Source organism: Thalassophryne amazonica, chromosome 11 (assembly GCF_902500255.1).
Source record: "Thalassophryne amazonica chromosome 11, fThaAma1.1, whole genome shotgun sequence".
Classification (NCBI taxonomy): domain Eukaryota; kingdom Metazoa; phylum Chordata; class Actinopteri; order Batrachoidiformes; family Batrachoididae; genus Thalassophryne; species Thalassophryne amazonica.
In genome coordinates, this window is record NC_047113.1 from 60,514,412 (window position 1) to 60,537,316 (window position 22,905).

Genomic DNA, 22,905 nt, shown 5'->3' on the forward strand with positions numbered 1-22,905 from the left:
CTGTCAGAGAGCGGTCGACTAGAGGAGAGAATTAAGGAGAATTTAGAGTTGCAAACTCAAATGTAGACTGAAAAATGAGCTGCTGCGGGAGGTGTAAGGTGTTCGTGTTGACTTTACGGCAGGATTTGCATTGGAGAGCTCAGTGTGTTTGCTTTACCGCCCGACAGTTGACAGCAAACAGAGAGGCTGTGTTTGTAAGTTTGCCGTGGTGAGTTGAAGTTTCTTCAAAGTTTTCTCAGATTCCCTGTCAGAGTAAACGACTGACAGGATTGGGATTTCGGTGTAGTGCCATGATAATCAGCTTTTACGCTGTATTATTTTCTCATGTTGGCTTCCAGGTGAACACTGATTTTTCAGTACATTCCACGTTGTTGTGTATTTCTTGAACGTATCTACCAGTTTCTGCTTTTCTGCTTGTTGTTTGTTCTGTGTTTTCAGTCAGATCAGAAGTTTTCCCAGTAGGTATTTGGCACAAAAACACTGAGGAGGCCAGACTGTTGAACCTTTTGTCATCTGAACAAACTGCAACATCAGGATAAATGGGCTGTAAATCACAGTGACATGGAAGTCACGACAAGTGTCAGAGTGACTGCAGGGTCACACAGAACTGAAGGAAAGAATCGGACTGACTGAAAGAATCGGAGGCTGAAAAACTCTAACAAAACAACCACTCTTGAAATAATCTTCATGATGTTTGGCTCTGTCTTCCACGTGGTGCAAAACTGTGCCCAGTGCAGTTAAAATTAATAATAATAATAATAATAATAATAATAACTTTTTTCATGGCACTTTCTGTTCAGGTAAATAAAATTAAAAGTCTGCTCTGTCAACTATTGCACATCATGAGTGCCATTTAAAAATGCAATTTAAAAACAGTAATATACAGATGGCAATAGGCAGCCATGAACACGTTTAACATAATAGCCATGATTATAGGTCAGAGGAAATAAATGTCCATTTCAAAGGCCAGGTAATTCAGCCGCACCTTTCATGCATGGCGCATGAACCAGCATAGTCAGTGAAGACGCTGTAAAAACTGAAAATGGATTTTCTCACGTAGTACTGGCTGCACCAAGTCCCACAGCAGTCAATACACTTGGGATGGCTTTCAGAGTTTTTGGGTGGTCCATGCTTTTTTATTTTTTTTATTTTTTTTTTTTTAATGTGTGTTGTCACTTCTGTTCACATTTTTTGTGTGCAGGCACCTTTCCTTACCAGATATCCTTTCACTTCTGAGTTCACCATCTACGTAATTACTGTCATGCACCAGACATTGGCACATGACAGATGACACTCTGATTTATTTTATTTTATGTCCAGCACACACTCATAATCAATTACATGACTAAATACAACCCCTTTGTGCACTGTGACATACTTTGTGCACAGATTTTGCGCTGCGTAAGTGGAAATATAGTGTGGAAAATGCCCAAAATGCACTTACAGTGTGCACTCTCGAGTGTGCACTATACGATACACTTTATTGTCCCCTCAGGGAAATTTGTCTTGGACTCATGCTAAGTGCCTTTACAAAAGGAAAACAAACAGATACAAGTAAAAACACAACCACATCCATAACAAATTAACATGACAGGAAGTGAGGAGAAACACCATAAGTATTGCACAATTCCAATGTTAGACATTATTGTTTAGCAGTTTGATGGACATGGGGACGAATTAATTTTTGAGTCTATTCAGTCTGCTCTGAGGGACTCTATACCTTCTCCCAGAGGGAAGGAGAGTATACTCTGTGTGAAGGACATGAGTTGAATCCATCAATATCCTGCTTTCAAGACAGACTCTTCATAGAGTGAGCTGAGGGACTGATATTGTTTCTTTCCAATTATCTTCATTGCATTATCAATTTGTCTGTTAAGTTTTGTTTTAAGTTGTACAGAGAGGTTGCCGTACCAGGCAGTCATGCCATATCTGACTAGGCTCTCTAGCACTGCCTGGTAAAACAACATTATTTTTTGATTGACACCATACAAACAAAGTCTACGAAGAAAATAAAGTCTCTGATGGAGTCGAGAACACAAACTATCCACATGTACAGTCCAGCTGAGAGTATTGTCTATGTGCAGCCCCAAGTACTTGTATGAGCTGACCTGGTCAATAGGAGTACCATGTATGACCACAGGAGTATGGTCCCCAACAGTCCTTGGATCCAGAATCATTTCCTTGGTTTTATTAGCATTTAAAACCAAGTGGTTGTCATCACACCACTGCACAAAGTGTTTCACTTCAGAGAAGTACTTTGTTGGACTTGAGTCTTTGTGCAATAGGCTCAAAATGGCTGTGTCATCAGAAAATTTAAAAACAAAGTTATTACAGTAATTATTTGTACAGTTATTAGTATAAAGAGAAGAGAACAGGAGAACTGACACAGCCTTGTGGTGCACCTGTGCTTGATGATTTGAGTACCGAAAGAGCTCGGTTAACTCTGACTTGTTGTAATCTATTAGTTAAAAAAGAATGATACCATCTAATTAAAAATGGGTTGACATTCATTTCCTTTAACTTAAACAGCAACAGGTATGGTTGTAATGTATTAAAGGCTGAACTGAAATCAACCAATAAAATCCGTGCATATGCAGTAGGATCTTCCAAGTGCTTAAGTGAAAGGTGGGTTAAGCTGTTGATGGCATCATCAGTGCCTCTACCCTGCCTATAAGCAAATTGTGGGTCAAGTACAGGATTAACATCCGTCTTGAGGAAAGATAGCATAATCTTTTCGAAGCACTTGCTTACAACAGATGTTAAAGCTGTTGGACTATAGTCATTGTTTCCAGATGAGCACGATTTTTTGGCAATTGGAACAATAATGGATCTTTTCCAGAGGGTTGGTACAGTATGAAGGTCTACAGACTGCTGGAAGACAGGACACCAAGCAGGGGCCAATTCTTCAATAGATCAAGCTAGAGTTTCTTCTCTCTTGCCTGTTTGGTTCTGAGGTTACAGAAGTGTTAATTCTTCACTCTTGGTTGTTGTCTTTCTTCAGAGGGGATCCACAACCTGACCATGGAATCCAACTCCATAACGATGCCCATGTCAGATCCCAATGCCTGGGCAACAACCATGAACAACTTGGGGGTGCCTCCCATGAGTATGACCGGACAGCCACTCATACCAGGTACTAGGTTATCTAACCTTGTTGCACAACACCTGACCCAGAACCACACAGGTTTTTGTGATGACAGTTGATTGTTCATCTGGTGCAGGCATCTCTTCTTGGTGTTATTTCTGCTTTTTCATCAAATTAATGATACTTGCTCATTTGTTGGTGTTGTAAATTTCCAGCTGCCCTGTTGATGGATGAATGAGGTTAACTTCTGAGCAATAGTCATTTCTTTGAAGCTGACAATTTCAAGGAACATTCTGTAAATCTTTCTTTTAATTTAAAAACCGCTTATGACTTCTCTGAAACTAAATTAAACAAAATGCCGGGTAAACGCATCAAAATAAAAACTCAGGCTTTGCTTTACTCCTGTTCCTTGTCTTCATTGCGTTTTTTAAAACAGAATGTTCACACTTGAAAGAGTTGGGCTCACCTTCCTTATGCGTAGCCAAGGGTAGGCCTGGATGGGCCTGGGCCCGCCCACTTGTCAGCCAGGCACGCCCCATCCAATGAGAAGGCTGAGTCGACACTCGACAGTCACCTGTTGTTGCCTCATTGTATTCCTATGATATGGTATTGCATTAGCACTGAGCGACAATTAATAAATTTTGTCAAAAAAATCTGGTTCATCTTCTGTGATTTTTATTAATTCATTTTCAGAGTACAGTGGTCCCCCGCTATAACGCGGTTCACCTTTGGCGTCCTCTGAGTTTCGCGGATTTTTTTAGTGCAATTTTGCATGCTTTTTTTTTTAAAACGGCACATTATGTTCTGCCTCCTTATCAGGCGGGCCGTTCGCGGCACCGGTCGGCATCACCGTGATTGCTCTCACTGCCTCCGATGCGCTTTCTGCGGGCTCAGTAAACGCTGCAGCGGGCCAATCAAACCGCCGCCCTCCTCTCGGCTGTGCGGAATTGCGCCAAATCTGGCAACAGGTCCAGAGACTACGCTCGCTGTTTTGATCCGGATGTTGATCGCAGCCGCAGAGCTCCATGGCCACCGAGAGAGGACTTGGATTCTTTGTTGGTCCCGCATCCGTACCTCGGGAGGCAGTGAGTGAAGGGAGAGTACGCGCATTGTGTTCTGCGTGTGTCTGTTTATAATCTTCTCGCACAGAAGAAAAAAGAGAGTGTTTACACAAGAGAGAAAAGTGAGAAAATGTTAATGCCTGTTTGAGAAAAGTGTGTAGTGAGGGGTTTTACAGCCTTAAAACATCTATAATAATTGCAAAGAATAGCACTGACTACTTCGCGGATTTCGTTTATCGCGGGTTATTTTTGAACGTAACTCCCGCGATAAACGAGGGAGCACATTTTTTCCTCAAATAGATAGTCTTCTGCGGGCCCTCATCACAATGCCAATAACAACATGCACTGTCGAACGGCTTTCTCCTGTTAAATGGATAAAACGTCCACCAGAACAGCCATGTTGACTCACAGACTGAATGCACTCTCCGTGCTTTCCTGTGAAACTGACCGAATCATTGGACTATAATGATGTGATAAGAGAGTTCAACAAAAAACCCCGTCGTCTCTTGCTGTAGCATTAAAAGGATTCATCAAATGTACAAGTAAGTGTGAGACCATTAATTACTTTTTTCTTCTAAATAGGCCTAATTGTTAATATTATATTGCAACTGCCACCAATCATGTTGGTGTCCATTCTGATGGTTTTTAATTTGGCCGCCGAGCCATGGTTTCCATTGTTTATCAATTTCATAATTTGGCCGCTGAGCCAACCTGTTTTCATGTTGCGGATATATTTTGAGTTTTTATTTTAAAGGACTTTACATGACTAAGCGTTGCGTTGCTGCTTGCATTGTCCATGGGGTGCTTGTGTCTGACACTTTGCGTCTGTGTAACTGTGCACACAGCGTCTGTGCAGTTGGCTGAGATGTGTTCATCATTAAATTTGGAATTCATTTTTGTAACAATGCCTGATTTAAATACCTATTGATGTTTTGGGTTTAGGCCAAGCCAAGTAGGCTACCAGACCTGCACTGAATGTGTGTGTGTGTGTGTGTGTGTGTGTGTGTGTGTGTGTGTGTGTGTGTGTGTGTGTGTGTGTGTGTGTGTGTGTGTGTGTGTGTGTGTGTGTGTGTGTGTGTGTGTGTGGCGCTGCACTGCAGCTTGCATTATCCATGAAGAGTACTTGTGTCTGACGTGTCACGTCTGTGTGCTCACTTTGCCAGTGCTGTAGGCTAAGTGATAACGTTGCTTGCGATGTCCAAACGAGGCATACTTTTTCAAACGGTGTATTATAATACCTACACCTTACCTACAACCCCAAAGGTTGGGTCCGTCTGATTTTTTCTGGGCCAACCCATTTTATGATTTTTGCCTACGCCCCTGTCACCTTCTGTCTGTTTAACAGTTTGGAACTCATAGGTTTCATCAACCCTCATTGGTTTGGTTATTTATTCAGTTTCATTGCAATGTTAAGCATAATTTTTATGCACAAGGTTCTGCTCCCGTGTTTTTTATATAGTGCTATAGTGTTCAGCCTAACGATCGCTCTGCAATCCATAACATTACATTCTGCTGCATCCTCCTGCTTGCCGTCTCCGCAGAGCTACTCTACGATGTCTCTTCTCTGTCCTCGGTAAAAAGCCTTTTTTCTAAAGCTTTTAGTAAATCATGCTCTACTTTGTAGCTGAAATGGACTTTTGTATTTGAACTATGCCATTAGTGTGTGTGGATATGTGCACAGTTTGAGACAAACATCCTTCCACATGCACCCCTTGAGAAACATTTTAGGAAATGCACACACATCAAAAATTACTCAACAGTAACTGGACTCCTTGTTGTCCTTTAAGATGTTTTGCCACTCATCCAGAAAAAAAGGCCAGTTTGTGGAACATGGGGATGCAGTAAAAGCACAATATTTTGCATGTCCTGACTCCTGAGCCATGCATAAATATATATATATATATATATATATATATATATATATATATATATATATATATATATATATATATATATATATATATATATATATATATATATATATACGAGGGATGTCCGTAAAGTATAGGTCCTTTTTATTTTTTTCAAAAACTATATGGATTTCATTCATATGTTTTTACGTCAGACATGCTTGAACCCTCGTGCGCATGCGTGAGTTTTTCCACGCCTGTCGGTGACGTCATTCGCCTGTGAGCACTCCTTGTGGGAGGAGTCGTCCAGCCCCTCGTCGGAATTCCTTTGTCTGAGAAGTTACTGAGAGACTGGCGCTTTGTTTGATCAAAATTTTTTCTAAACTTGTGAGACACATCGAAGTGGACATGGTTCGAAAAATTAAGCTGGTCTTCAGTGAAAATTTTAACAGCTGATGAGAGATTTTGAGGTGATTCTGTCGCTTTAAGGACTTTTCACGGTGCGAGACGTCGCTCAGCGCTCTCAGGCAGCGTCATCAGCCTGTTTCAAGCTGAAAACCTCCACATTTCAGGCTCTATTGATCCAGGACGTTGTGAGAGAACAGAGACGTTTCAGAAGAAGTCGGTTTCAGCATTTTATCCGGATATTCCACTGTTAAAGGACATTTTTTTAATGAAAGACGTGCGGACGGGTCCGCACGTCGGGACGCAGCCGACGCGGCGCGGCGGCACAGGAAAAACACCTCCGTGTTGATAACCATTTGTTAAAATCCAGGCGGCTTTTGATGGCTTTCAGTGGAGTGAGTATATGAGAAATTGTTTATCAGCTGGACATGTTCCAACTTGTCCTCAAGGCTTCCAACAGAGGTGTTTTTCCTGTGACGGAGCGTCGCGGCGGCTGCGAGCCGACGCTGCAATCCGCCCGCACGTCTTTCATTAAAAAATCTCCTTTAACAGTGGAATATCCGGATAAAATGCTGAAACCGACTTCTTCTGAAACTTCTCTGTTCTCTCACGACGTCCTGGATCAACAGAGCCTGAAATGTGGAGGTTTTAAGCTTGAAACAGGCTGATGACGCTGCCTGAGAGCGCTGAGCGACGTCTCGCACCGTGAAAAGTCCTTAAAGCGACAGAATCACCTCAAAATCTCTCATCAGCTGTTAAAATTTTCACTGAAGACCAGCTTAATTTTTCGAACCGTGTCCACTTCGATGTGTCTCACAGTTTTAGAAAAAATTTTGATCAAACAAAGCGCCAGTCTCTCAGCAACTTCTCAGACAAAGGAATTCCGACGAGGGGCTGGACGACTCCTCCCACAAGGAGTGCTCACAGGCGAATGACGTCACCGACAGGCGTGGAAAAACTCACGCATGCGCACGAGGGTTCAAGCATGTCTGACGTAAAAACATATGAATGAAATCCATATAGTTTTTGAAAAAAATAAAAAGGACCTCTACTTTACGGACAGACCTCGTATATATATATACAGAGAGAGAGAGAAGGCTGTCATATTGACTGTGAATTATCATGTTCATGCTGTGTGCTTGTTTTTAATGTGAATATGTAAGCCCGGATTTGCGGGTTTATTGTGGTTTTGAATTAATGAATGGAAACACAATCAAATAATGCGTGAAACTATAATAAAAATGGAGCTGGAGTAACCAAACAGAGCAAACTTAATATTACAATTTATTACAAATCACAAAATATATATAAAAAAAAACAAACAATTTAAACCAGAATTTAGTATAAAACAAAGATAAAAAGAGTCACTCTGCGAGCAGTCAGTCACGATGACAGCCAATCCACGAATACTTCCTGCTGTCGTCTCAGGGCGGGCCCTGCTGTCCTCCACTCGGCCTGTCGCACTCTCTCTTGGCAGGGCGTGGCTTCCTCCAATCACCAAGCACGTGGCCTCCTCGTCACGGATCTCTCCTGGTAACACCTCTCTCCGTCGCCGCAGCTTCCGTGCACCTACACACACACACCCAGGCCAGCAAGCGCACAGCTCCGACTCCAAAGAAACTCCGACTTTCTGATTAAAACAGGCTCCTCACAACCACATCAAACGTACTCACAGACACGGCAGGGTCCTCCCCTGCCGTTGCGGATAATCCACGTCGTGGCGTCTCTTCAGCAGGAGTATTTCAACTGAAACCAGCCACGTCAGCGCCAGTATGGCTCCCTTTTTTTTGATAATCACTTCCTCACCCGCTGCTCCTCCTGCTGTTCCGCCAAAAATCTCTGTCCTCTCTCCAAAGAAGCGAGGTGGAACAGAGCAAAAGAAAAGTCCTTCTTCGTTCCACAAAACCCCGTCTTATATCCACTCCTTCACGATTAAACCCCAGGTGAACTAATTACAATAATCCAAAAGGAATCAGGTGCGCCCACGGTCACCTTAGCAACCAAAAGGAACAGCACAGTTCAAGTCAAAAGCTGGATTACATCCCCCCCCTCCTTATCGTTGCCAGTCCCTGCAACGCACACAGTACTAATCAGGGTAACGGGCCGGTGGCCGGCCAAAATTTATACGGGTAGAACGGTGAAGCACGTCCTGGGGGGCCTCCACCGGTCGCTGTTCAACCGCGACCGGCCAAAACCCATACCATACGGGGATCTCACATTCCCCCTCCTTCTACCCCTAATCCTAACTCTCCCTGGGGGGCAGTACACACCTTTAGAGCATTCCGATGTACAGTCTGCTCCCCCCCCCCCCCCCCCCCCGCTCCGGACGCACCCTGTACACGACCCCAGTATCCCCTACGCAATCCAGAATTACATAGGGTTCAGGGTCCCACCAGGTACTCAACTTGCCCTTCCCCTCACGACGTCTATTTCGTATCCACACTCGTTCCCCCGGCACTAAGGGCAAAGCCCTAGCCCTCTTATCATATTGACCTTTACGTTGAGAAGCCTCAGCAGCTGCCCTCTGGCACGCAGTCTTGTAAGCCAACAGCAATTTACAACGATGGTCTTTCACCCACCCCGTCAATCCAAACGCTACTGGCTCAGGATGTTGGGAAAGTGTAGGAACACGGACCCACAACAGGGGGCGCAAATGAACGGACAATGGAGAAAGTCAAATCACAAAGTTTTACTGTTGTGAATTCACACAACAAACACAACAGATTACAAATACAGCAGTAACCGAATTCCAAAGGTGTCGTGTGGGCAGGCTCGACGATAGGAGACGTCTGTCCGAGTCGAACCGGAACCACCCGATTTCCTCTGCCACTGAACCCCGGGGATACTGGAGCCGCCAAGTCCCGAACCCCAGGTGGCCACTGCCTCCGCTCGTCGGATCCGGTACTGCTGGCAAGGAACAGAAACAGTCAGGTGTGGGTGCGGCTGCACCCAGCAACACACAGGGTGGAACACCACCTCCACCTCTTGTCAGGAAAACACTAAAGTGCAGGAGTGTGAGTACTTATCCAAATACTGTTTCCTGCTGCTCTCCTCTCTCTCTGTATAAAGGCAAAAGGTAATTAAGGTTGATATAATCGGCTAGATACGTTACCTCCTTGGTAAAGCGATATGTCGGCAATGAGGTGGAGATGCCATCCTGCTGATATACCTCCCTGTTGATTGATATCAGCTGTCTTGTCTCAGGTGATGGGTGACAGCTGTCACCCTGGCTGCTCCTGTGAGGCGACAGCGCCCTCTGGTGCCTGGAGCCCACACTCCAGACAGGGCGCCCTCTGGTGGTGGTGGGCCAGCAGTACCTCCTCTTCGGCGGCCCACACAACAGGACCCCCCCCTCAACGGGCGCCTCCTGGCGCATGACCAGGCTTGTCCGGGTGGCGACGGTAGAAGTCGGCCAGGAGGGCCGGATCCAGGATGAAGCTCCTCTTCACCCAGGAGCGCTCTTCGGGGCCGTACCCTTCCCAGTCCACCAGATACTGCAAACCCCGGCCCATCCGTCGGACGTCCAGGAGCCGGCGTACAGTCCAAGCCGGCTCGCCGTCGATGATCCGGGCAGGAGGTGGTGCCGGACCCGGAGTGCAGAGGGGTGAGGTGTGATGAGGTTATATCCTGGAAACATGGAACACTGGATGAATCCGCAGTGAGGCCGGGAGCTGAAGCCTCACTGCGGCGGGATTGATGACCTTGAGAATTTTAAATGGACCAATGTATCGTTCCTGCAGTTTTGGGGAGTCCACTTGTAGGGGAATGTCCTTGGTGGACAACCACACTTCCTGCCCAGGACGACACGTAGGAGCCGGGGTCCGCCTCCGGTCTGCATGGTTCTTCGCCCTCGTCCGGGCCTTCAACAAAGCAGAACGGGCGGCACGCCACACCCGACGGCACTTCCGTAGGTGGGCCTGGACCGAGGGCACACCGACCTCTCCCTCAACCACCGGAAACAACGGGGGCTGATACCCCAAACACACCTCAAAAGGGGAGAGGCCGGTGGCTGATGATACCTGACTGTTGTGGGCGTACTCGATCCAGGCCAGGTGGGTACTCCAGGCCGTCAGGTGCGCGGCTGTCACACAACGTAGGGTCTGCTCCATCTCTTGGTTGGCCCGTTCTGCTTGCCCGTTGGTCTGGGGGTGATACCCGGACGAGAGACTGACCGTGGCCCCCAGTTCCCGGCAGAAGCTCCTCCAGACGTGCGAGGAGAACTGGGGACCGCAATCGGAGACGATGTCTGATGGTATCCCATGCAGACGGACGACGTGGTGGACCAGGAGGTCCGCTGTCTCCTGGGCCGTTGGTAGCTTCGGGAGGGCCACGAAGTGGGCCGCCTTGGAGAATCGGTCCACTATCGTGAGGATGACGGTGTTTCCCTGGGACGGCGGGAGGCCCGTGACAAAATCCAGGCCGATGTGAGACCAGGGGCGATGAGGCACGGGCAGCGGCTGTAGCAATCCCGATGTCTTGCGGTGGTCGGCCTTGCCCCTGGCGCAGGTGGTACAGGCCTGGATGTAACCCCGGACGTCGGCCTCCAGGGATGCCCACCAGAAGCGCTGCCGGACGACTGCCACGGTTCTTCGCACCCCAGGATGACAGGAGAGCTTAGAACCGTGACAGAAGTCCAGGACTGCAGCCCTAGCTTCTGGAGGGACGTAGAGTTTGTTCTTCGGTCCGGTTCCGGGGTCCGGGTCTCGTGTCAGGGCCTCCCGGACGGTCTTCTCCACGTCCCAGGTGAGGGCGGCCACGATAGCGGACTCCGGGATGATGGGATCCGGGGGATCCGACGACTCCGTTTTGACCTCATCTTCATGTACCCGGGACAAGGCATCCGATCTTTGATTTTTGGTCCCGGGACGGTAGGTGATCCGGAAGTCAAAACGGCCGAAGAACAGTGACCAGCGGGCTTGCCTGGGATTCAGCCGCTTGGCGGTCCTGATATACTCCAGGTTCCGGTGGTCAGTGAAACCTGTGAACGGCACGGACGTTCCCTCCAACAGATGTCTCCACTCCTCAAGAGCCTGTTTCACCACAAGGAGCTCTCGATTGCCGACGTCATAGTTCCGTTCGGCTGGGGTCAACCTGCGGGAAAAATAGGCACACGGGTGAAGGACCTTATCGGTCTTCCCGCTCTGGGACAGCACGGCTCCTATCCCTGAGTCCGAGGCGTCCACTTCAACCACTAACTGGCGACTAGGATCGGGCTGCACCAGAACAGGTGCAGACGAGAAGCGCCGTTTCAACTCCTTGAACGCGGCATCGCAACGATCCGACCAGGTGAAGGGGACTTTTGGTGAGGTCAGGGCTGTCAGGGGGCTAACTACCTGACTGTAGCCCTTAATGAACCTCCTGTAGAAATTAGCAAAGCCTAGGAACTGTTGCAACTTCCTACGGCTTGTGGGTTGGGGCCAGTCTCTCACCGCCGCAACCTTGGCCGGATCAGGAGCGACGGAGTTGGAGGAGATAATGAACCCCAAGAAGGACAAAGATGTGCGGTGGAACTCACACTTCTCGCCCTTCACAAACAGCCGGTTCTCCAACAACCGCTGCAGGACCTGACGTACATGCTGGACATGGGTCTCAGGATCCGGAGAAAAGATGAGTATATCGTCTAGATATACGAAGACGAACCGGTGCAGGAAATCCTGCAAGACATCGTTAACCAACGCTTGGAAAGTCGCGGGAGCGTTTGTGAGACCGAACGGCATGACCAGGTACTCAAAGTGCCCTAAGGGGGTGTTAAATGCCGTCTTCCACTCGTCTCCCTTCCGGATCCGAACCAGGTGGTACGCATTTCTAAGATCGAGCTTAGTGAATATTTGGGCTCCATGCAGGGGCGTGAACACTGAATCCAACAGGGGCAACGGGTATCGATTACGAACCGTGATCTCGTTCAGCCCCCTATAATCAATGCATGGACGAAGACCGCCGTCTTTTTTACCCACAAAAAAGAAACCTGCACCCATCGGGGAGGTGGAATTCCGGATCAACCCAGCGGCTAACGAGTCCCGGATGTAGGTCTCCATTGATTCGCGCTCAGGCCGTGAGAGGTTGTACAGCCTGCTGGACGGGAACTCACTGCCCGGAACCAAATCAATGGCACAATCATAAGGACAGTGGGGGGGAAGGGTGAGCGCCAGATCCTTGCTGAACACGTCGACAAGGTCATGGTACTCCACCGGCACCGTCCCCAGATTGGGCGGGACTCTGACCTCCTCCTTAGCTCGGGAGCCGGGAGGAACCGATGAACCTAGACACACCCGATGGCAGGTCTCGCTCCACTGAACCACTACCCCGGACGGCCAATCAATCCGGGGATTGTGCTTCAACATCCAGGGAAATCCTAAAACCACACGAGAGGTGGCCTGAGTCACAAAAAACTCGGTGATTCCCTGACACCACCAGAGGTACAGGTGGTGTCTTATGCGTGATCGGAGGGAGTAGGGAGCCCTCTAGTGCCCGAACCTGTACAGGCGAGGTAAGCGCCACCAGAGGGAGCCCTATCTCCCTAGCCCATCTGCTATCCAACAGATTCCCCTCAGAGCCCGTGTCCACCAGTGCTGGGGCCTTCAGGGTTGAGTCCTCATAAAGGATCGTGACTGGGAGTCGTGTGGCAATGTGGGTGTGTCCCACGTGAATGTCTCGGCCCACCCCTAGCCCTGTCTCTAGGGGCGGGCGTTTGGAGTTTGACCGCTCGGGGCAGTCTCTTACGTGGTGCTCTGTCGAGCCACAAACAAAACAAGCTCCGTGGGCCTGCCTCCTCTGTGCATCTGGTGCCCTAAATGTTGCCCTACTCGTGTCTTTAGCTTCGTCAGCAGGGGGAGCTGTGGCCCCACGGAGCGCAGGGGCCGTGGAGCGTGGGGAAGGCGGAGCGCGGTCGGATCCGGAAGGGAGAGGGACGGCGCGTGCCCGGCCACGCCCTTCGTCTCGTTCCCGCCGACGTTCTTCTAACCGGTTGTCTAATCGTATGACAAGATCGATGAGCCCGTCTAAATCCCGCGGTTCGTCCTTAGCCACCAGGTGCTCCTTAAGAACCAATGACAGTCCATTTACAAAGGCGGCGCGGAGGGCAGTGCTATTCCAGCCGGACCTCGCAGCCGCGATGCGGAAGTCAACTGCATAGGCAGCTGCGCGCGGACGCCCCTGTCTCATCGACAGTAGCACAGTTGAAGCGGTTTCTCCTCTATTGGGGTGATCGAACACGGTTCTGAACTCCCTCACAAACCCATCATATGTCTGAAGGAGCCGTGACTTTTGCTCCCAGAGCGCTGTAGCCCAAGCGCGTGCCTCGCCGCGAAGCAGGTGTATTACATAAGCTACCTTGCTAGCATCGGTCGCGTACATGACTGGACGCTGTGCGAAGACGAGCGAACACTGCATAAGGAAATCCGCGCACGTCTCCACACAGCCTCCGTACGGCTCTGGGGGGCTTATGTATGCTTCAGGGGAAGGTGGGAGGGGTCGTTGAACGACCAGTGGAACGTCAATGTTACGCACAGGGTCTACGGGAGGGAGAGCCGCAGCGGCGCCCGGGGGGCGCGCTTCCACCTGCGCGGCGAGAGACTCCACCCTGCGGTTCAGGAGGACGTTCTGCTCGGTCATCAAATCTAACCGAGTCGTGAAAGCGGAGAGGATCCGCTGCAACTCACCGATTACCCCTCCTGCGGACGCCTGCGCGTCCTGTTCTTCCATTGGCCGTTCAACAGCCGGTTGACGCCCCTCGAGATCCATGACGTTGGCCGAGATATCCTGTTGGGAAAGTGTAGGAACATGGACCCACAACAGGGGGCGCAAATGAACGGACAATGGAGAAAGTCAAATCACAAAGTTTTACTGTTGTGAATTCACACAACAAACACAACAGATTACAAATACAGCAGTAACCGAATTCCAAAGGTGTCGTGTGGGCAGGCTCGACGATAGGAGACGTCTGTCCGAGTCGAACCGGAACCACCCGATTTCCTCTGCCACCGAACCCCGGGGATACTGGAGCCGCCAAGTCCCGAACCCCAGGTGGCCACTGCCTCCGCTCGTCGGATCCGGTACTGCTGGCAAGGAACAGAAACAGTCAGGTGTGGGTGCGGCTGCACCCAGCAACACACAGGGTGGAACACCACCTCCACCTCTTGTCAGGAAAACACTAAAGTGTTGGAGTGTGAGTACTTATCCAAATACTGTTTCCTGCTGCTCTCCTCTCTCTCTGTATAAAGGCAAAAGGTAATTAAGGTTGATATAATCGGCTAGATACGTTACCTCCTTGGTAAAGCGATATCTCGGCAATGAGGTGGAGATGCCGTCCTGCTGATATACCTCCCTGTTGATTGATATCAGCTGTCTCGTCTCAGGTGATGGGTGACAGCTGTCACCCTGGCTGCTCCTGTGAGGCGACAGCGCCCTCTGGTGCCTGGAGCCCGCACTCCAGACAGGGCGCCCTCTGGTGGTGGTGGGCCAGCAGTACCTCCTCTTCGGCGGCCCACACAACACAGGACTCACCCCCAGGCCAACATCCACGGGAAGCCGCAGATGCCTACCAAACATCAAAAATGAAGGAGCATAGCCCGTCGCACTGTGAACTGTATTATTGTAAGCATGAACCAACTCAGCAATATAATCTGGCCACCTCTGCTGCTTTTCTTCTTCCAATGAACGGAGCATATTCAATAATGTCTGATTAAACCGCTCCACACCACCATTACCCGCAGGATGATACGATGTTGTCCTACTTTTACTTATCCCATATAACTTACAAAGCTGCTGCATCAGGGCCGATTCGAAATTTGGCCCACGATCAGAGTGGAACCGCGCAGGACAACCAAACTGCTGTATTACATGCTTCCACAGCACCTTAACCGTCGTCTGCGCGGCCTGATCTAATGTGGGAACTGCCCATGCAAAACGAGTGAACTGATCGGTCATAACCAAAATGTTCTGGTACACATCCGTCGGCCGGCCAAGGGTTAAAAAATCCAACCCAATGACCTCCAACGGATAAGTGGCCCCAATTGACCCCAACGGTGCCCTAGGCTCAACACGGCTCTTTTGAAGGCTACACCTGACACACTTCTCCTGGAACGTTCGTACCTCCCTTTCCATATCAGGCCAGTAAAACCTTTGACGAAGCTGAGCAAAAGTCCTATCCACCCCGAAATGAGCCCCAGCCTCATGAATCTGTCACTCCCTTCTCAAGCATCCCTGACAAAAGGGTCTTCACTTCCTTATACAACATCGGCGGAATCGGACGATACCTCTCCCGTATGGGGGCAGCATCTCCCGTAGGGATCCTATGCTGTACCACATTCGTCCGCCCAAAATCTTCTTCATCACGGGCAAATACCTTCTCCCATTTCCGCAACAAAGCTTGCAATTCCCATTGCTGTTGTTCGGACAACTCCGAACAATCCTCGCCCATACCAGTTACCACAGGCAGTTCCAAACCGGTATCAGCAGTGGCAACGTTCACCAGCGAGACCTGGTCAACGCCATCTTCCCCAAGTGAGAAAGCCACATCATCAGATCCACACACATCAGAATCCTCAATCCCATAAAGCCGACCCAACTTGTGAAAGCGGCCAATCGACACACTATACGGGTGCGGATTACACACACGAACCGGGAGCCTCCCCTTCCTAACTCCCACCAAAGTCCTAGCCACACCCACAATCCCAGAACCAGGCATAGGCTCCATCAGCGCATCATAATCCACCCCCCTTTGTCCCATCCTAGTACGTCCCCACACTATCAACTCACTCTTCGGTGGAACAGAAATAGCATGTTTAGAGGCTAACCTCACATATCCCACAAACCCATCCACTCCCAAGGGGACCTTACCACTTCGACACGCCGCAAACGCATCCCTCCAGATCTTCTGTCTCTTGAAAGCCTGCGGACAGGCAGATTTTCCCAGACATTTAAACACGGTATCCCAGCAGGCTCCAATAATATTCATTCCAACAATCAAAGGGCTCGAGCACTTCTCATCCTTAACAACCACCACCCCTCGATCCGAGACCCTGATCCCCTCAACCTCCACATCCAATACCGCATAACCCACACACGGAATTTCCAACCCATTGACAGCACTCAGTCGAAACCACATCGGGGCCTGCCCAAGCTTAATCTGTCCAAAATACTTATTAAACAGGCTCTCAGCCATTATAGTAACTTGCGACCCTGTATCCAGCAAGCCACCCAACCGAATTCCCTCAATAGTTAGCTCTATAGTGGGACACTGACCAATAAGAGTATCAGAGGTCCTGGATAATGGTGGTATGGCAGCAGCCCCTGCAACTTGGACCTCAGCAGCAGGGTCTACCAGTTTAAAGCCGGTTCAACTACAGACACACAGTACCGAGCAATATGCCCCACCTTCCCACAGCGATAACAAATAGGCCGACCTTGCTCATCCCAGTCACGGGATTGCCTAGGTGAACACCATTGCCTCCGCATAGGTTTAACAGACCTAGATTCAGATGAAACTGGATATCTTTGCGGCTTAAACTCTGCCACTATATCCTGAGCCAACCCCCTAACCTGCTCCTTCACTTCTGCAAGAATCTCACCCTTTAACTGCTTTTTCCAATCGGGACCCTGATAGGGCCTACCCAAATCATGCGGTTCCCTGACCGATGAACAGGTTACATCCAGCTTGACACCCCCATACTCCAAATCAAGCTGACATGCCTCCTTCTGCAACTCAGCAAAACCTAACTCAGGGTTCCGGCGAGCATAAACCTTCAAGGCCCTAGCGAAAGGCCCTTCACGAAGTCCCAGCAACAACTGGTCTTGCAGAGTCCTTTCAGAGGGGGCATTATCGAAATCCAAATACTGTAACTTCTGATACAATTCACACAACCTTAACATGAACGACTGTATAGGCTCATCTTCTCCCTGGACACAACTAAAAAAACTAAACCTCAAAACGGGAACAGGAACTTGTTCATCATATAACAAATCTAAGTGAGCAAAGATTTTTGAAATTTTACTTTTCTCCTCTTCATCTAAAACTAAAATTTGGTGCTTAGCTTCCCCAGCCAATGCTCCCAAAACAATACTCACTTTCCCAACCTCTGTCAAATCCTGAAACCCCCAAAACCCCTTAATCTGTTCCTTCCAGTCACAGTACCTTAATTCATCACCTGGCCCTCTAAATCTAGGGAGCCAAGGTGCACCTGGGTACACTGGCATCATCATATTTGCTTCTGTTCAGAAACACCAGCTCTCAGAAAATGGAATCCTGTTCGTGACGCCAAATTATGTAAGCCCGGATTTGCGGATTTATTGTGGTTTTGAATTAATGAATGGAAACACAATCAAATAATGCGTGAAACTATAATAAAAATGGAGCTGGAGTAACCAAACAGAGCAAACTTAATATTACAATTTATTACAAATCACAAAATATATAAAAAAAATAAAACAATTTAAACCAGAATTTAGTATAAAACAAAGATAAAAAGAGTCACTCTGCGAGCAGTCAATCACGATGACAGCCAATCCACGAATACTTCCTGCTGTCGTCTCAGGGCGGGCCCTGCTGTCCTCCACTCGGCCCGTCGCACTCTCTCTTGGCAGGGCGTGGCTTCCTCCAATCACCAAGCACGCGGCCTCCTCGTCACGGATCTCTCCTGGTAACACCTCTCTCCGTCGCCGCAGCTTCCGTGCACCTACACACACACACCCAGGCCAGCAAGCGCACAGCTCCGACTCCAAAGAAACTCCAACTTTCTGATTAAAACAGGCTCCTCACAACCACATCAAACATACTCACAGACACGGCAGGGTCCTCCCCTGCCGTTGCGGATAATCCACGTCGTGGCGTCTCTTCAGCAGGAGTATTTCAACTGAAACCAGCCACGTCAGCGCCAGTATGGCTCCCTTTTTTTTGATAATCACTTCCTCACCCGCTGCTCCTCCTGCTGTTCCGCCAAAAATCTCTGTCCTCTCTCCAAAGAAGTGAGGTGGAACAGAGCAAAAGAAAAGTCCTCCTTCGTTCCACAAAACCCCGTCTTATATCCACTCCTTCACGCTTACACCCCAGGTGAACTAATTACAATAATCCAAAAGGAATCAGGTGCGCCCACGGTCACCTTAGCAACCAAAAGGAACAGCACAGTTCAAGTCAAAAGCTGGATTACAAATACAAATATAATGCAAAACCTTCAGGCAAAAATTCAGGATGCAGAAATTGTAGATCCTCAAGCCAGTTCTCCTTATCTCATATCGACAAGGATGCATTGCGTCATCAGTATCCAGAAATGTTCATAGTCAGCCGATCCTCCACTCGCTTTCAAGCACTAAATGGTTTGCCTTTGCAGCACCTGCCAACTACACTTTGTTTCTTCAGGTCTGAAAAGCCATGGAAGTTTACCTGATTTTGTAAGAATCATGACAATGAAGCCTCAGAGAGGTTCCCATTCTCAATGGGAAGGCTTTGGCTTGGACACGGGACTATTTGACATTTACCACCACTTGATCTTAGCAATGTCTGTGGTTACCTGCTTAATGGCCATGGTTCTACAAAGAATCAAGAAACATAAATGTGATGATGGCTGTCAGATATTTACTGACCAATCGTGTTGAACTCATCAAACTTGAAAGCACTGAAGCATATGAAGCCCTGTGTAGTTTGAGTGACTGTGTGCCAGTTCTCCTGAAATGGACGTCTTCACAATCTCAATAGGAAAGTCGTGGTGCAGACATGGGACTTTGAAACATTTACCACTGCTGTTAACTATATGTTTTCATACCTTCTTATTTACTGTGTTTGGACAAATGAAAGATTCAAGAAACACAATTGGATGCTTACTGACAGCCTTGCTGAACTCTTGGAAGTATTGAAACATATGAAGCCCGAGCAGCATCAAACAGTAGCACAATATTCTACGTGTTTTCTGTGTGCCACTTCACAAGACGTAAAATCAGCAGGATGTGGTCGTGTTGCAAGGTATACATTTATTGCTTACTTTGTCAAGTCTGGTTTATGCTTATTTGATGTATTTTTAGCATTCAATTTCTGAACACTGCATGGGTTTCTGAGTATGTATACGCCATCTATGTAAGTAGCAAATGCATCAGGCAGTGGCACATTGACATTGGACAGACATATGGCTGATTGCAAATTTCTGTAAAATAAGGTAATAATAATAATGTTAGTTTGTAGGTGACTGTGGGTATTCATCGAATATTTCAAGTGATGGAGCCTGTCTTCTCTGTGTATGCCTGATCAACATCTCAGAAGCTATGTGGAGTAGGTCCCGGTTAGTGGTTACTATCTCACTGGGCTGCAACAGCTTACGAATGGCCTTTGCAAGAGAATTCGCAAGTATATGCACGACGTTCATTGGGTGTCACTATCCCCTCTCTTGAGTTGCAGGCCACTGATCGCATCGTGCCTGAATTTTGAACAGCTCAAATTTGACAAGGTGACAGAAGTCCTCGCCAAATGCTCAGAGTCTCTGTGACTCATAATGTGCAAGAATCATGAGAGAACTTTGTTATGGGTTGAATACACACTTTTCCTTTTATATGATTGGAGAGGAACATAGCTTCTGGAAGCGGTCGAGCGAGTCCAGCAGACTCCAGCCACCCAGCTCCATCCTGTCCAGCAGCAAAGGAGGCACATGAACCAGATTGATTGTTTTTCTCTCTCTTTATTGTGTTATCCTTGTACTTTGTGGAGAGATGGCCGTTCTTGCACTTCCAGAGGATCCTGGAGCCCTTGTGCACATCGAGGAGCACTTTGAATAGTTCCTGGAGACTGGCCAGTGGAGGATTGTATACTGGTATTCCCAGCAGGAGAGGAAAGTGGATCCAGCAGGGACAATAATATTGATGAGAACAAGCTCCTGGACATCATTCTGCAAGTTGGTACATGCGCTGTCCACACTTTTCTTCCTGATTTTTACAGTGTGCCCATTTGTATTGCTCCATGAGAAGACTAGCAATGCTACAGACATCTGTTAGGGAGACCACAGCCACTGACCTCTGGAGATGAGCAAACTTTAACAACTGTTTCATGTCTTTTATGGATCAGGTTGACCTTGTTTATTTTACAGTCAAGACTTTCTCCCTATACCACTTAAATGTTTCAGTTGAATGGGAAAGTGTGTCCAAACTTTTGAATGGCACTGTATATACTTGGCATAACACACAGTTTTACCTTTCAAAACTGGCAAAGTCACTTGGATGATGGGTGAAACACAGTGAGGTTCTTTCAGGCGACTTGCGTTATGATTTGACGCTATATAAATAAGCTGAATTGAAATTGAATTGGACATATGTAGTCCTCTGAAATAACGGGAGGTACATAAGGTGTCAAAAGTAGTTTTAGAACAGTAAAAAGGACAGTTGTAGATCACATAGGAACCAGCTGGTGTTAACGTATCTTTGCTTTGTCCCCCTCTCTTGCAAGCCCAGATTACCCAATGTCCTCATAAATGTTTCATTACAGCTGAGTCAGCCACTGTTAATCACAAACACGTTAGAAAGCATGCTGCTCATCTGCATTTCACAGAGATCAACACTTTTTTGCTCACAATTGTTCTTCTGGGATCTAACCATAAATATTACCAACCATAAAAAGTCAATCACATCAATAATGTAAGTGGTCACAGATTTAAACCTGAGTTGGTGCTTTTCCTTTTTTGGTAAACAATAAAAATACTTTTGATATTTAAAGCAGCATGCAAGGTTTGATGAGCAACATTCATTCCTCTCCTTTCTAGGTTTCAATAATTAATTGCCAGAAGGCACGTATGAGATTTGAGACTTGATTTGATTTGACGTGGATGAAAATCTTTTTGTGCCCCCCCATGCTTCCATGAAGCTGTATAACTGCTGATGCATCAGAGAAAAGGTGCACTATCCCCAGTTTCTCCCATCACAGCCACAGAAGTCTGTGAACTCCTTCAGAGTGTTTTCATGGGTGTCTTGGTGGCTTCCCTCACTAGTCTCCTTCTTGCACAGTTAATCACATTTTTATGAACTGCCTACTCCAAACATATTTACCATACTATACTATACTGTTTGTATTTCTTAATGATTGAATTAAGTGAAGTCCAAGACAGTGACTTGGATATACACTCAACAAAAATATAAACGCAACACTTTTGGTTTTGCTCCCATTTTGTATGAGATGAACTCAAAGATCTAAAACTTTTTCCACATACAAAATAAAACCATTTCTCTCCAATATTGTTCACAAACCAGTCTAAATCTGTGATAGTGAGCACTTCTCCTTTGCTGAGATAATCCATCCCACCTCACAGGTGTGCCATACCAAGATGCTGATTAGACACCATGATTAGTGCACAGGTGTGCCTTAGACTGCCCACAATAAAAGGCCACTCTGAAAGGTGCAGTTTTATCACACAGCACAATGCCACAGATGTTGCAAGATTTGAGGGAGCGTGCAATTGGCATGCTGACAGCAGGAATGTCAACCAGAGCTGTTGCTCGTGTATTGAATGTTCATGTCTCTACCATAAGCCGTCTCCAAAGTCGTTTCAGAGAATTTGGCAGTACATCCAACCGGCCTCACAACCGCAGACCACGTGTAACCACACCAGCCCAGGACCTCCACATCCAGCATGTTCACCTCCAAGATCGTCTGAGACCAGCCACTCGGACAGCTGCTGAAACAATCGGTTTGCATAACCAAAGAATTTCTGCACAAACTGTCAGAAACCGTCTCAGGGAAGCTCATCTGCATGCTAGGCGTCCTCATCGGGGTCTCGACCTGACTCCAGTTCGTCGTCATAACCAACTTGAGTGGGCAAATGCTCACATTCGCTGGCGTTTGGCACGTTGGAGAGGTGTTCTCTTCACGGATGATGCGAAGGAGATGTGTTGCACTGCATGAGGCAAATGGTGGTCACACCAGATACTGACTGGTATCCCCCCCAATAAAACAAAACTGCACCTTTCAGAGTGGCCTTTTATTGTGGGCAGTCTAAGGCACACCTGTGCACTAATCATGGTGTCTAATCAGCATCTTGGTATGGCACACCTGTGAGGTGGGATGGATTATCTCAGCAAAGGAGAAGTGCTCACTATCACAGATTTCGACTGGTTTGTGAACAATATTTGACGGAAATGGTGATTTGTGTATGTGGAAAAAGTTTTAGATCTTTGAGTTCATCTCATACAAAATGGGAGCAAAACCAAAAGTGTTGCGTTCATATTTTTGTTGAGTATAGGTCATTTCATGAAAAAGGGTCACCAAAATGTGACATGAGGGTAAGTTTTTAAATTTCCTAGCAAGGTGCTATAGACTGTAAGATATGAATATATGGACCATGGGGAATACATTGAGATAAGTCATGTTATACTTTTTTTTAAGTTTAAAGCTCCAGAGTGGTATTTATGGCAGCTATATTAGGACTTGAGCAAGAAACAAACATAATTGACGACTGTTACTTTATTGTTCAACTAAATTTGATTTCCCCATGGGTTTAAGGCTCTCCAAAGTTGTGTTTTTAAACAACAAAACTGGAGT

General features: G+C 47.5%; 1 protein-coding gene and 1 long non-coding RNA gene across 4 annotated transcripts in view; one reads left to right on the plus strand and one right to left on the minus strand.

Annotated features, from left to right (window-relative positions):
- The window catches only part of LOC117520619 (ecto-NOX disulfide-thiol exchanger 2-like), a 324,436-nt gene that overhangs the window by 191,900 nt on the left and 109,631 nt on the right, over nucleotides 1–22,905 (plus strand). For all 3 annotated transcript variants that reach the window (XM_034181930.1, XM_034181931.1, XM_034181932.1), the window contains one exon: nucleotides 3,002–3,133. In XM_034181930.1, coding sequence (XP_034037821.1) covers nucleotides 3,002–3,133 — 132 coding nt within the window. The remainder of the gene's footprint in view (nucleotides 1–3,001; nucleotides 3,134–22,905) is intronic.
- Nucleotides 468–22,878, minus strand: LOC117520620. The gene is made up of 4 exons (XR_004563706.1): nucleotides 22,809–22,878; nucleotides 11,444–11,449; nucleotides 5,905–5,909; nucleotides 468–480 (listed from the first exon to the last, which is right to left on the minus strand). It is a non-coding gene; the product is annotated as an uncharacterized LOC117520620 (long non-coding RNA).